Source organism: Vulpes vulpes, chromosome 13 (assembly GCF_048418805.1).
Source record: "Vulpes vulpes isolate BD-2025 chromosome 13, VulVul3, whole genome shotgun sequence".
NCBI lineage: Eukaryota > Metazoa > Chordata > Mammalia > Carnivora > Canidae > Vulpes > Vulpes vulpes.
Genome location: NC_132792.1, coordinates 54611355 through 54626898, shown reverse-complemented (window position 1 = coordinate 54626898; position 15544 = coordinate 54611355). Strand labels below are relative to the sequence as shown.

Below are 15544 nucleotides of genomic sequence, written 5' to 3'. Positions count from 1 at the left end.
GGAGAATTTGATCTAAATTTAAAGCTCTGGACTCATTTTGCTGACCCCTGCTCACTGTGATGTAAGGTGTGCTGTAGTCTTACCTGAGCTCTTCCTGGTGCTTATTTTTTTTGAAAGTCACATTTGGGATTCTTGTGATACTGGCTGTGACTGCAGAGCTGGACGTGGTGTGCTCATTACTCTTCACTCTGATGTCTCTTGCAGAAACTGCCTCTTTGGGAGCCAGGACCTGTGAGGATGATCTTACAGAGCAGCAGTTGAGAGCAACCTCAGGTAATTGGTCTATTTCTTCTCAAAATCTTGTTTGTCCTAAATGAGTTACATTGGTTACTCTCCTAATTTAAGTTATAAATGTATCTCTGGAACTTCTCTAATTAGATCTCATCAGATCTCTTATACGAATAAGTTAAAGGCAAAATTAAATATAAAATTTAATGTATACTATATTTGGACACATATAGAAAGTAACATCTTAAAGAATAAGCAACTTCTGCAGGATCATTTCTCACATCTACATTTATACACTATGAAATTTTACCTAAGTGTCAGTTTGTTACAAAGTATAAGTCAATAAGCAGGATATTATTTTTCCTCAAATCAAACAACCTAGTTGGTAGAGTTGTTTTGGACAAATTAATGAGTTGACTGGACTTTGTACAGCCATGTCAACACATTTCCTAGTCTCTGTGATGTATGTGTGTGTGTGTGTGTGTGTGTTTGTGTGTTTTTAAAAAATTGCAGCAATGCTTTCTTACTGCATTATATTCAGATAATTTAAGAGGAAATTCACCCATGTTGCCATAACACACCTCATTTATTCCTGGCACGATCCCAAATTTCAGATTTCTACTAGATCTCTAGACAAAAAATACTAAAAAAGTCCTTTGCATTCATAATGGAGAACTGAAATACTTTTTTCAAGTGAAAACATTCCCCTAATATAAAGTCAGAACTTCACTCTTTAAAAATTCTTTAAAGTTAAGTTGGCTTTATCTATGCATTCTTATGAGTACTTTTCCATTTTATATGTTATCTTCCCTAGAAAACTGGAGAGCATATTTAAAATAAAATAAGTCAGTTTGCCTCCCTCATCTACAGCCAATCAGAGGATTTCATTAGTGATCAGTTTAGAAATAATAGGCCAAATATCAAGACTATGAAAAAAGTATCAAACAAAAAAGAAAACACTGCTTGTCAATATATTTATTTATTGTTTTGTAAACAAGGGCACCAAAATCTACACCTTCACCCAGCCTCTGAGAAACTTTTTGTTGAGAAACTCTCATGCCTTCTGGATATTTCCATAGAGATATTCTACAGAGAAGTCCAATATAACAAATTCCAAATGGAATTTCTCACTTTTGCAAAACTATTTCTTCTTCTTCTCTGTCTTAACTGATGCCATCCTGCTATAAATGTAGTTATCCCAACTAAGAAAACTAGGAATCATCAATTTTACTCAAAATATTAGTGCCAGGGACTGTTGAGCATAAGTCATGAATAAAACAGATGAGTTCTCCCATTTTTCAGACAATATTTCTATTTAAAAAAAGTTATGTTCAGATTGCTGTGAATGTAATAGAGGAAATAAAAGAGGTAATGTGCTAGAGCGGAGCTTCTCAAAGTGTGGTTGCCAGACGAGCAGCATCAGCGAAATCTGGGAATTGTAAGAATGCAGGTTCCTGGTCCTCATCCTAGATTTACAGAATCAGAAACACTGCAGACGAGGCCTGGCAGTCTGTAGTTAACAAGCCCTCCAGATGATGTGATTCCCACTAAAGTCTGAGAATCCCTCTCGTGTGACAGGTGATGAGCTCCCTTAGAAGCAATGGTCAGAGAAGTTCTCTGAGGAAATGACAGGTGAGCTGAGTCCTAACTAATGAGAAGGAGCCAATTACACAAAATCTGGGGAAATGCCTTTCAGGTGGAGGTGAAAAGAAGTTGGTCAGGTCCAAGAGAGAGAAAAAAGGCTGGTACCGAAGGAGGTTAGTGAATGAGTAGGTGACTAGCATAAGGTACATTCGGAAAGGTAGACAAAGGCCTGGTAACTTCAACCATAGTAAGAAGTTTGCATATTATTCTAAGTGAAATAGGAAGTATGGTAGGGTATAAGCAGGAGACTAGCTGGATTTTATAGGATGTGCAACATAAATTGTAGGAAAGCAAGAGCAAGACTTACCTAGTTATTAGACCATCTCAGAATCCAGGTAAGAGACTGAGTATACTGGCAATGGAAATAGAAAGAAATAGATAGATTTCGTGTGCACTCAATATTTTGGAATTTGGCTTAATAGAACTTGCTGATAGACTGTATGTATGTGAGGCAGAAAGGACTCTTGCTTTTGGTGGTACCAATAACGGAGATGGAGGAGATGAGGGAGGTGGGGGAGATGGGGGAGATTGGTGGCAAACAGAGTGAGTTGTGTTGAGGCGGAACCAGAAGTTCTAATTTGGACATGTTAAGTTTGATATGCTTTCTAGATATCCAAATGGAGATAGAAAATTTAAAGTAATGGATCTGGATGCTATCATCTAGGAAGATTATTATTTTTCCTCAATTATCCTCCCTTTGTAGATAGAGAAGAGAATAGGGCTTTGGACCAATGCTGGAGACACTCCAATATTTAGATTTTAAATGGCGAAGGCTTCAGCCCAGGGGAATAAGAGGGAACTTTCAAAGACATAGGATAAAAATCACGATAGTCTGATGCAATAAAACTTGAGAGAGGGACCTTTTTCAAGGAAAAGAGGAGAGTAACTTCTGTTGAGCAAGGTAAGGTAACACGGAGATGAAAAAATGACCACTGGATTTCACAGCATGAAGTCATTGGTGGCTTTGAGAAGAGCAATTGATTGGAAGCCAGACTGGGGAGGGTTGAATAATGAATGTGATTTAGTAGAGAAATAGAAAACACAAACAGACAAACAAAACCACCCAAACCAAACCAAAATCAAACAAACAAAAAGCCTTTTTAAAGTTTCATTGAATGGGGAGCAGAATGGGATAGCGTCTGGACTCCTCCTTTTCTTCTCACAATTTTGCCTCCTAAATTCAATTTAGTGTTCTAACTAATAAGTCTTGCCTGCCTTCTATAGTCCAGGCACCGTTCCAGGTGGTTCTGGCACAGAAATAAACAAGATAATTACTGTTTTCTGTAAAGGTGTACCTATTAGGGGAAGTAGGCTATACACAGATAATTTTCACACACTAGGGTTTTTTGACATGTTTTTCAATGCATAAGTAAAAGAAAGGCTAAAAATAAATTAATTAATGAAAAAAAAAAAAGTACCCAGAAACATTACTCTTTTGTTCAACATTCAGAGAAGAGGTTTTGGAGAACGAAGTGATGACTAATACTAGTAATAATACAGCTAACATTTTTTTTCGCACTTATTTTGTGTTAAGCTCTGTGCTGACTGATTTTTATTCATGTATCTTATAACAAACCTATGAGGTAGGTGTTATGAACCCCATTTTTATGGATGATAAAACTGATATTTCCCAAGCTGGGTTTGAAGGATAAGTGGGGGTATACAGTGGCAAAGAAAAATTGCTCTAGATAAGAAAAGAAAATATAATGGTACATCTTAGAGGGAGGAAGAGGACATTAAAAATGGTCACATGTTTCTGGAACAGTGGTTCACAAAATGTGGCCCTTGGACCAGAAGTATAGCATCGCCTGGAAACTGAGAGATGTCGATTTTCAGGCTTCACTTTAAACCTACTGAATCAGCAGCTCTAGGGGTGGAGACCAGCTTTTTATTTTTTTAAATAAAGTTTTATTTCTCAAAACGTACAGTTAGTGGGGTCTTATTCATGCATCTTTACCAGCAGCTGGGGCATCTCTATCTACCCTTGGTATTTCCAATGTAAATTATTTGAGCTCTGTGCTTTGAAACCAGTTTAGTAAGTCCTTTACTGAGGAGCTCCTGAAGGGCTACCCTGGCCAGGGAACCTCGAATTTTCAGTCTTTCAGTCTTTCAGTTAACAGAGCCTTTTTGGATAACAGCTGGAGTTATCAGCTTATAGTTGGGAACTTTCTTGCAGAGTTTGTCATACGTTGCTTTATCAGACGAGACCAGAATATCGAGCTTGTCCCGAACTCTGCCTTTGGACCACTTCTTCGTTTTGGCTTTGCCCCTGGATTTGTTCATTGGGTCTCTGTCATTTTTGGCTGACTTTCTGGCATCTTTCTTCTTATCGTATTTGGGTGGCATAACGAAGCTCAGAGAGCAGCAGCCACTCCTCTGTTTTAACAAGTCTTCCACGTGATTTTGATGCCTTAAAGTTTGTGAAGACTGTTTTTGAAATTAAATGCAGGGTAGGAAGGGAAGAAAGATGAAACTGGGGTAGTAAGTAGACAAGGACCAGGTATCTTGAAGATATTCTTGCCACCTACAGAAAATTGAGCTTTTTCCTTGTAAGTGATGGGTGTCATTCTAAGACTTTGAGTAGAAAAGTCAGGTTTAAGTAGATCAAATGGAGGATAGATTTGGATGGGGTGGGACTGTACAGAGACAACGGAGTTCAGGAGAAAATTCTTATAAGCCAGGTGTCTAGAACAGATGCTCAATACCTACAATTAAAACTAAAATATAACACATTTAATTACTATTCTGTTTCCGCTTTACATTATTATTTCATGGGCTTAAGAAGTATGCAGTGTTTTCCTTAGACAATTTAGAGGGTTCCCAAACACAGTTGTATAATAAAGTAATGGGAACCAAGCACAATTGGCTGGCGCTTAGGTCAGAGGGCTATTACTGGATAGATTTGCTTAGAAATTATAATAATTTTATAGAATAAATTAATAACGATTTTCCAATAATTTTTTAATATTCCAATGGAAGAATTCTAAGCTAGTCATTCAAAAACTTTTATTTCTTTTCAATATAGTTTATGTGTATGTATAGAGTAACTTACAATTATGTCAGGCATGATAAAAATGCTAGGGGAAATTTTGGTAACGCACTTGTATAACATGAGATTACAGTAGTATTTTGTCTTCTTCTTAGTGTTTTGAAACACTTAAAAAGAAAAATGTATTATCATTTATTTGAAAGTTGGGAAATCCTACAGGACCCTAGTGCACATTTTAGGCATAAGTACATTCATGTCATAAAGTTTGGCATATAAATAAATACTGTATTTCTTATATTCCGTAAAGGAAAGTAATAATTAAAAATACATATATTGTGAATACAACGGTATTATGAAGTGTTATTATGTATAACATATTAGTGAAGAAACTTATTGATGAAAATGAAAACTGCATTAGCATCTTCATTTTGGAATTTTGTGTAACTTAGTGTCTTTATTTTGGAATTTCAGAGAATGGAACTTTGTGGAACTTTCCTTAGTTTCAAGGCATTCCTTTAATACATTAATATTATATATTAATACCTTAATAATATACATATACATATTCTTTCCCACAAGGCACCTTACATTTTATGGCATTTTACAGTTGAGGAAATGTGGTACTTGAAAATTAGACTGTAGACACCCCTTCCCTTAGCCCCAGATCCAACCTACAGTTTTCCTAGAAAGCTGTTTCTCTTCATTAATACTCTTGACTCTGAAGCCTATTTATAAAACGAATGTCAAATCTATTTCAAAAGCTCTCTTTAAGAATGAAAGTGACCTTTTTTTTCCTGCCTTGTAAGAAACTTTATGGTGTATATAAGTTACCCTTTGATTATTTTTTGCATGATTAAAAATTTGCAAAGTTCTATGGCTCCAAAGAGCCTACCTGTAATAAACAGCTTACGCCTTCCAAACCACAAAACAGGTCTGAATTGCTTGAGCATTAGAGCTAATTGCCTGCCTACTTCAAAGGAAGAACCAGAAAAGAGAGAGGGGAAAAAAGTCACAGAAGCAGAGGCAGTGCGGGCAAATCCACCTCTAGAGGTTATGAGTTGTGGCTTGGAAGAGCCAGGCGAAGTTATGGCCTCAGAACTGCTGTTTGCGATTAAGTTGATGGGGAGAGTCTACCCCACAATCTTTCCCTGCTGCTGACACAGAGTCTTTGTTCACATTCAGATTTCTCAAACTGTTGCCAGGGTCAGGCTGAGGTCAGACACAACAGTGATGTATAGAAGAACATGTCTGGGAATTTCTCTCACACTTAAAACACATCCTGGAAAATGAAGAAGACCCCGCAAAAACTGTCTGATGAGACCCAGATTATACTACAGTTTCTTTCTTTTGGTGCCTTCATAATTTTTGTTTTTTTCTCCTGACACCCTATGTTTTATTAATGTGAGTTGCGATAGCCCTTACCATTTTATGTCCCCTCAAGATAAGGACACTCAGTAGCACTCTGACACTTCATTTTCCAGCCCTGGGGGAAAGGTCCAGTAAATCTACTCAAAGAAGTCTTGCATCCCTTCCCCAGGATGAGTTGAAAAGTAATTGCCGTGGGCTGTCGTAGGTGGAAGGCTTGACACTGGATGTCACGTCACATGTGTGGACTCGGCAGGGCAACAGCCCAATCCAGTCATGACCTGAGCCTTCCAGACCCTCACACCAAGCTGGCCACCGTCCCCACCCAGGCCGGCCCCTGCCGGGATGAGAGAGCCTGTGTTTGATCAGTAATTATCACTGACGGGGTGAAAGCAGGCTAGAGCCTTAAGAAGTGTTGATTCTCTCCTCTTAAAGTAAGAATTTCACAGGTATTTGCCTGAAAGGGAAGCTTCCCCCACAGCCCTCAGATGACTGACCCCCTCCACCATGGACCTCAGCTCTGCTTTTGTGCAGTGGCAAAGTGCAAATATGGAATAAATGGATTTGTATGGTGCCTTTGAGGACTCACAGTTGAAACAAACTCTTATTTCAAGTGGTGTCCCTGTTTTCCCCTTCAGCTTTTTGGAGTTTCGGCCATTGAGCCTAGAACTGCCCCCTTCGTTGTTGTTTCCTGCTCACAGGGTTACAGAGCTGGGCTGGCAAGTGAGGCACTAAATAGCATTTTTTTTTTTTTGTGCTCAGCTGCTACATATGACAGTGGATATTTCATTCTGCTGTCAGAACGTTATTAATAAAACATGGGGTGTGGAGAGGGCCACGATTTCCCCTTTCAATCACTATAGCATTTGCAATGAAAATTTTATGCAGTGTGTAATTTTCACTTAATGCTTGACACTTAAAATGTCCGTAGCAGCGTTTTGTACGGTTATTGAAGGGTTAATTGTATCATGTTCTCTGCATAAAAGCTCTGCTTATCAAAAGCAAATAGAAGAGTGCATGCAAATGTGTGTCGATGACCTTTTGCCTTTCCAGGGTTAATTTATATGGTCATTAAAGATTTTATGAAATTGAGCAGCCTGGTGCTTCAAATCCCATTTTACCTTCTTCTCCTAATTTATGTAATTCCTACCTGAGCAGGGGAATATGATTTTTGTTTTTTGTGCTGCAATGAAAACAGCATGCCATGCTGTGGGGAGTTGCGAGTCTGGTTATCTGGCATTACTCAGATTGCTAAAAATTCATTAAAATGTGACATCAGCACAGTGAGAGACAAATGATCACAGGATGAAAGAGAACAGTGGGCCTTTCACGGATTAGTGCTACACAGACCCAGCATAGAGGCTAACTGCATAAACAGATTAATCCACCAGCAGCGGCATAGCTAAGATTTACAGAATAATTAAATAGGGTTGAGTTACTATGAGGATTTCCATGTAATCTAGCTGGTGTGAACCCGTGAATGAGGTGTGGGGTGATGTGGTTGTCGTAGAAGAAGTATACCTTCTTATGTCCTATGCCCCGTATAGCTCCCCCTATAGAAAACACACACATACTTACACACACACACACACACACACACACACACACACACCAGTGTAACTGAAGTTTTGAGATCCTACTCTGACAAGTTCCAAAAAATTCCCCTGGGGTCCGGGGACTGGAGACAGGAGTAGCACCTGTCTTATGTTTAACCCATCATGTTCATATGATTTTGCTAAGGATTTTTTTCCAAGAGTATGGTTTGCTCTGTCATCTGTCCAACCCGTGGAACAGAAGATCCAAGTAGTTTAGGAGTTTCTGCGATTAAAATGACAAAACTGCCTTACACCTACCCTTAAACTGTTTCTAGCTTACACTGTCCTCAAGATGATTTCTTGTATTTTAATTTAGTACAGGCACATTTTCTCAATGGATGTAAAAGCAGGGGACTGTGGATGAAAATCTGCTTTGGTAACAGTCAGCAGGTTCTAATAGAGACTTGTGAATAAATTTGTGTTCTTTCTTCAGAGTGAATGTCTGCAGATGATTCATAAATGGCACGGTTTTTAAATGGTCACGTTTATTTCAGTGGGCATCCTTCTGGGGTTTTCAGTCCTCTGACTGGGTCTGCTTTTCTTAACAGAAGAACAAAGTGAGGAGACAGAAGGAGCTGCTAAACCTGCAGCGGTGGCTGAGGAGGAGGAGAAAGACAGAAGTGAGAGAGACAATAGTGAAGGCAAAAACTCTAATAAAGATTCTGGTAAGACGTTAGCATCCTTCACCTTTCTTTCCTATCCCCCGCCCCATGCCTTGCAATCAGCCCTTTCTTCACCCCCACCAAAGCTTATTAAAAGCTTTTATTCATTTTAAACTGTCTGAACATTCCCACTACTATTCATTGCATGTGCATTTTGCATGTGATTTCTATCAGTAGCCTCCCATTGACCTATTTTTAATCATAACCATCTGACGGAATAGATGTGGATAAGTTGAAGAATATTACAGGACGACCAGCGAGATTATTTTTTAATCAAATCAGTTTGTGTGCTTGTAATTTTTTAAGCGCCTTTCATTAATCTTAGCTATACTTGTGAGTCCTCTGATGGCATATTAATTTTTCATAAGCACAGGATTAGATATCACTTGAGTTTTTTTCATTCAGTCACATGCACCCGCCCCCCCCATCCCGGCCCCAAACCACGTAACCCTAAAAATAAATGTTATTTTTCCTTGCCTTTTTACAACTTACACTCAGGAATTTGCTCTTTTTAAGGGCATCTATTTGAGGCATTTCAAACAAAATCCAGTGGAAAAGTTTACAGATGATTCAGCCTAAGAAAGAGGAAATATCATTGAAAAGGGATTAGGTGCTGGGTAATTTTGATCTTCTAGAATAGACAAATCCCAGTAATGAAAGCTACTGTCTTTGAAAACAAACCTTCGTGTCATGACATTTACTTGTGCACAAACAAACCCTAGGCCAGCATCTGGTGTGGATACCTAAGGCTTTTTCTGTGTTTGATTTGGCAAATATATGACTTCATCCATGCTTTGTATGTATGAGATGGAAATCTATGGTCGCAATGAATATTACATTGGCTACTTTTGCTGCACGCTATACCTAGTTTTATTATGTTGGACTCATTGAAGCAGAAGAAGTGCTGAAACGGGTTCAAGCCTATTAGTTTCAGGTGCTCATCTATCTTTTCCTTGAATTCCAGTGACAGCTGCATATAAAGAAGCTTGTTTTCACTATGAAGACATTGGGTTGTGCAAAAGTACCATTTTTACATGCAAGTTCGTTTAAACCTGAATTATCTCATATTTGTCATTCAGTCTTTGCATATCTAAGTGCTGCATTCCCTTCAAAAATTATCTGAAGGGCATCTCTGCTCCCCACACCCTACATCATCCAACGCTAAGTTTCTCTCAGGAGTCCTGTGAGAAAGCACTACTTAAATCTGTGTCTAGGATATAGTGGCTAACATATGATCCTAATTTGATTTAAACAGAGAGGATCTAAGGTCGGTATGGAACCTAAAGCAATGTGAAAAAGATGCCATAGCTATATGTTAGTAAACTGGCTCCTGAGGTTACTGAAAATAGATTTGAAATGCCTAGTGGTCAGTTAAGGTCAAGGGTAGTGCCATCTAAACCTCACGTGAAAATAATTGGAAATAGCAAAGCGGTCAGTTTATTCGTTCTCTAGGATGGACCTCATCAAGACTAGCTGCATGCATGACTTCCGTCTGCGTTCCTTGGTGTCCTTCTTACAGTCCTACCAAAAGGACATTGCAAACCATGTCCCTTCCATTCCTGAAAAGAACGCTTAAAACACACAGGTAGCCCATTAGTGTCGATTAAATATGCTCATGTGATAAGTAGGCATATGACCTTCTGCATGGCTTTATCTAATGCCGTCCAAAGGCTGGATCCTGGGAATCTCTTGAAAATGGAGCCATTGTTACCATTGAGGAAGGAAGGAAGGAGTCTTACTTGGAGCACATCACAGATGCGGGGGCTGTATCTCCAGTAGCACAGTTTACAGCTCTGTATAAATAATGGGCTCGATCACTCCCTAATGGCCTGATGAGTTATTGTGCTTTCTTGGGTGCCTAACTGTACCATCTAGACAGGACTCAAGCTTCTGAGAGAATACAGAACGTTGCATAATGTCAGTTGCTTCAAACAATGTTTTATTCCTGCAGAAAGGCCTCCCCAGGTGTATCTATAGAAATGAAAATGGAATTTATGCACCAAATAAAAGTAATTACTGAGATGCAAATATTTAGCCTTGAAACCTCCTAGGCTTCAGAGTGGTTCTTGTTACTGGCAACCAGCGCGAACTTTGAACAAGGTCTTCCACTTTCTAAAATGAATCTAATTAGGTGAAAAAATTGTTGCATGGATTTTCCCCCTTGTAAATATTTCTAATGATTGAATAACCACTTATGTCTATACTGTTCTTTTCCTTATGTCAGTTATAAATGTCAAAAAATACCAGCACTCTCATATATTAACCACTATCTTAAAGTGTTGGATGGGAAAGCAGTGTGACCCCACTCTAACACAGAATTTTTTTTTATAGACAGGAAGGAATTAGCACACGTTAGGAAGACTGTGTTTGTGTAAGCTGTTGTGCTGGGTTGCTGACATTAATCTCTAGGACTGGAGCTTTCAAAATGAGACTTGGCAATATGCAAGTTATATTTGTTGAATATTCATTCATAATAGAAAAGCCTCCTAATGCCTCATTTATATTGTCATTTAAATCTAGTGCCACTTTAGATTAATTATAATCCAAATTATAGCTCTGTGCAGTACAAGAATTAATATAGAGTTTATCCAGATTAATACATTTGCATTGAAAATGTAATATGTCTCTGCCATGGCTAAGGGGACCACTTTTTAATAAGGGAGTAAACATGAGCAAAGATGGAAATTAACCTTCATTATTGCAATTAAAATTATCCTTTCATTCTAGTCTCATTAGAAAGAATACTGTACCAGTAATTATAATTTAGAATTATTTGTAGTTGAATAACATCCTCTGTTATATTCAGTTTTACAGTATTCAAACTTTATCAAATATATTGATTGATAGATATTAACTCAGATTTTTGTTTTATTGTTTTTTTTTCCAGATTTGCTTTGAGTACGTATGTGTTATTGGATTTTTCTCACTTATTATGAGTATAAACCACCTTACAACCTTCTGTATTTTAGGGATTGGAAAGTATTAAGTAGGCAGCATCTGAATTGAAATGAATTATGTCATTTTTATATTAGCAATCTCATGCAAACTAAATAATCCCATAACTGACAGATAATCATTGGCTTATCTATTTGGCAGTGCTTATTTGTAATTAGATTTCATTTTTTAGTTAAAATGCATTAAAATGGCATTCTTTTTTGAGAATATTGGGAGGCCCTTAATAACATAAAATGGATTGTGATCTCATTTCAAAATTTTGTCTAGGGTAACAAACAGGGTTTACTTCAAATAAAGTTGCAGTCGTAAACTATGAGTAATCAGAAAACTTAATCAAAACCTTCCAAAATTGACAGGCCCTTATTTAATGTATTTCCAGGATAAGACAGTTCAGAAAAAGGTCCTAGAGTCGATGCCCTATAATTTATTGAGTAGGCCATAATCCTTGAGATAGCACCCCATTGAGTAGAAAAGGCACGCGTGCATAAAATGTAACTTCCATCATCTTTGCAAATAGTTCTGATGGCCTGCCTTATCCTCAGGAGTGTTTTTGTTATGTTGTTACATCTCAACCTTCTCAGTTTCTTCTTATCAATGGCATCTGTTTTGGGGGTACTTAATACAACTGAGTTGGGGTGGGGAGGACCTAGCCTTTATTTAGAACTTCTTAATTTAAAATAATATGGTCTTTAGGAAGCCCCTAGCTTACATTAAGACCATGGTTTAATTAGCTAAGTTAATTAGCCAAAAAATATTAGAGTTGACACATATATTGGGTGGAATACTAGAGCCAACAGTAAACGGCAGTGGCCATGAAATAATGACCCTAAAATTGAACTCTTTACTTCCTTGATGCAGTGTGAAAGCTAAATTAAAACTAAATTAAAAAACAATTATATTGTTGATGACTATTAGTAAGGGTAAAAATAAGAATGTGGATTTATTATACCAAGTGTTTATACCGATCTATATAGCATGGTCTCAGTAAAATGTTTCAAACCTTGAAAGCAAATGTTTTTGATCCTTTAGAGTACCAACATTAGAATATATATGCTTATGAAAATAAGGCCATAATGCTTATGCTTTCATGCTTATGAAAATAAGGCTATAAATTTAATAGATTTAGAAGCTCATGGAAGGTTTATTCTAGATCTGATGTTCTATAGGGCCTGCAAGCAACCAGAGTCATGGAAATTATCTTTTTAACTTGTGTGTGACAGTTTTTGATAGCATAGGGAATTGGACCAACTTAGTATTTGGTCATGTTTAATTCTACCAAGTACACAAAAGAATGATAAGGGGATATGACATAGTATCATTCTTTTAAGGGAACATATTCTTACTCATTAATGGGGAACTTTTTAGGAAAAATCTTTCGGTTTCACAGGGAAAAGCAACTGATAAACGTTTGCGGATTTAAATGACAATCATTTTATAGAACTTGATCTGACTCCGTAGGGGGTAAATTTTATTTGCAGAATACTGTATGGCATATTGTCTTCCTAAATGTTTATCTTTAACACTTTTTAAAACAATAGCACAAAGGGTGTTTTGTTTTGAGAAGGAAAAAAACGTATTTTTGATGCCAGAATTAAGTATGAGATAAGCATTCCTGTTTTGACCTATCTTTTGAATATCAAACACTTGGATATTGTTTAATCAATGTAATGAAATTTTTCAGTCCATCTCAAATTTAAGTTCATTCAAATACAAATACAATAAATTATTTTTTCAAATATTTACAGAGAATCTAAATTTCTCCAAGGTGTGTGTGTATGCATGTGTGTGTGTGTATATATATATATATATATATATATATATATATATATATATATACATATACATATGACAAATGTTCTAATTCAAATAAAATCTAGTGTTTGTAAATCTAGAAATCAGTAGCAGTGTAATTTGTTGAAAGCATAGCACTAGTTCTGTACCTACCACAAACCTCTAGGGGATAAAATTATTGTCATCGTGTCATTTAAATTCTATTTTAATTTCGGTCTCCTCCAAGTCACCCTGCCTTTTAAATTTCTTTCTGAATTTGAAATTCCTAAAATTATGTATATGTTAGAAAACAGGCATCTCTATTCAGGATAGAAAGAGAACATGTTTTTTGGTTCATTTTTACTTTGTTTCCATAACATCCTTGACCTTATTTTTAAATTAAAACTGGCTTATTTTGCAATAAGGTGCAATTTGTTCATTTATATGAACCGTATGTGGATTGAAAAAAAATCAAGATAAATCTTCATGCACAGCATACAATCAGATTACGCCTAGACTCTATATTTACGCGGGGTCTGATAGCAATCAATGGTTTAGCTTCATTGCATTTCAAGATGTATTTGCACCCAGTTGTCCAGTGATAGTGTCCTCACCCTGGAAATAATTTAGTTGCAAATTGACTGGAAGATGGTGAAAATTGAAAGTTAAAATTAGAAATACTCATAATAAACAGCAGAAAAAAGGTCAGATGATGCTGCGCTATGATGAGATTGGAATGGATGGTAAATGAGGTTTTGTGTTTGTCGTGAGATGTATGTGACATGCCTACCCAATGTCGCTGTAATATCCAGCCTCACAGAGGAGATTATCGGGAAAATTGATGCTGGAAAGAATTTTCTGTTAGATTGGGAAATTAGAATTGCACTCTTTTCTTTGATGTGTGTGAAGCTCCTGCACATTACATTGCTCATCTAGGCAAAATCCTAAACCATCTTTAACACCGAATATTCGGATTAACCTCATAAAACAATTGTCTTCTTGAGATTTGGACCATAAGTATTATGTGTACAGCCAAATGCCAAAACATCTAAAATAAGGTGTGAAATCACACACACACACACACACACAAAAGCAGTGACAGATATGGAATGTATAGTAAAGTTTTTAATCCTGTATTCACCACATAAAAATATTATTTTCATTTCTGAATTATAACTAGTCTGTTCTTTTTGGTATTTTGAAATATTTTCAGTGTTCAAGAATTTTAGAAAAGAGATAAGTAATTAAACGCTAGTCAAAGTAACTGTTTTCTAAGTTAGCATTTGTGAATGGGAGTAGATGAGCTTTAAGGTGATAAAGGCATTCTGAGACACCAGAGAGCATGTGTTGTGGATGAATCTTTCAAGGTCACCTAGGGTTATCTAAACATGAGACAGGAGTACATTTTAAAATATATTTATAAAGCCCACTTAGTAGATAAAAAGAAGTGTGATTTTTGCCTTTTGAGATTCACATCATTTAAAAGTGTTTGTCTAGTCATTTTTATGAGTCAGTGGATTTAGAGTCAGAGCTACTCGAAAAAACATACAGTTTTTCAGAATTTGATGTTGTGAGTCTTTTAAAATTGAGGTGTTCTATTCTTTTTTGGGAATCAGGAATAATCACACCAGAAAAGGAGCTAAAAGTCAGTGTGGGAGGGGGGACCCAGCCACTCCTGCTGGCGAAAGAAGAGGATGTTGCGACAAAAAGATCAAAACCTACAGAGGACAATAAATTCTGTCACGAACAGGTAAAAATGTTTTTTTTTTTCCCTTTGCTGTGTAAACCTGTTATTATTGTTGTTATTATTATTACTACTACTCCTGAGAGTTTTAGAGCCACAAACGAGTTCATGCTGTTAAAACGTATGTAGACACCGTGTTCAATTACTGTACTCTTTACTATTACTATAGTATACCATACTCCACATTAATTGGTGTTACTTCTAATGTTCTACAGTCATCAGAGTCCATCAACTAACAGCAGCCGTGTTTATCCCATATTCTCCAGCTCTTTCAGTGCCCTTATTGTAACTACAATAGTAGGGACCAGAGTCGTATCCAGATGCATGTCCTGTCACAGCACTCGGTACAGCCCGTCATCTGCTGTCCCCTCTGTCAGGACGTCCTCAGCAACAAAATGCACCTCCAGCTGCATCTGACGCATTTGCACAGCGTGTCTCCGGATTGTGTGGAGAAGCTGCTCATGACAGTAAGGAGACCAAACGTTGCTTCGCATGTGACATGATCCCTCTAAAAGTATCAACACAAAATCTGTAATTATTGCTTGAGAAATGTATCTTTTCTGCCTACCGATAGTTCTCTTACAGACTGTGT

General features: G+C 37.1%; 1 protein-coding gene and 1 pseudogene across 1 annotated transcript in view; one reads left to right on the top strand and one right to left on the bottom strand.

Annotated features, from left to right (window-relative positions):
- ZFHX4 (zinc finger homeobox 4) overlaps positions 1–15544 on the top strand; it is a 179398-nt gene that overhangs the window by 146653 nt on the left and 17201 nt on the right. Inside the window, 4 exon segments of the mRNA XM_072734447.1 lie at positions 205–273; positions 8370–8486; positions 14825–14958; positions 15219–15419. Of these exon segments, the coding sequence (XP_072590548.1) occupies positions 205–273; positions 8370–8486; positions 14825–14958; positions 15219–15419 (521 nt within the window).
- On the bottom strand, positions 3816–4218 carry LOC112930435 (small ribosomal subunit protein eS25 pseudogene; annotated as a pseudogene).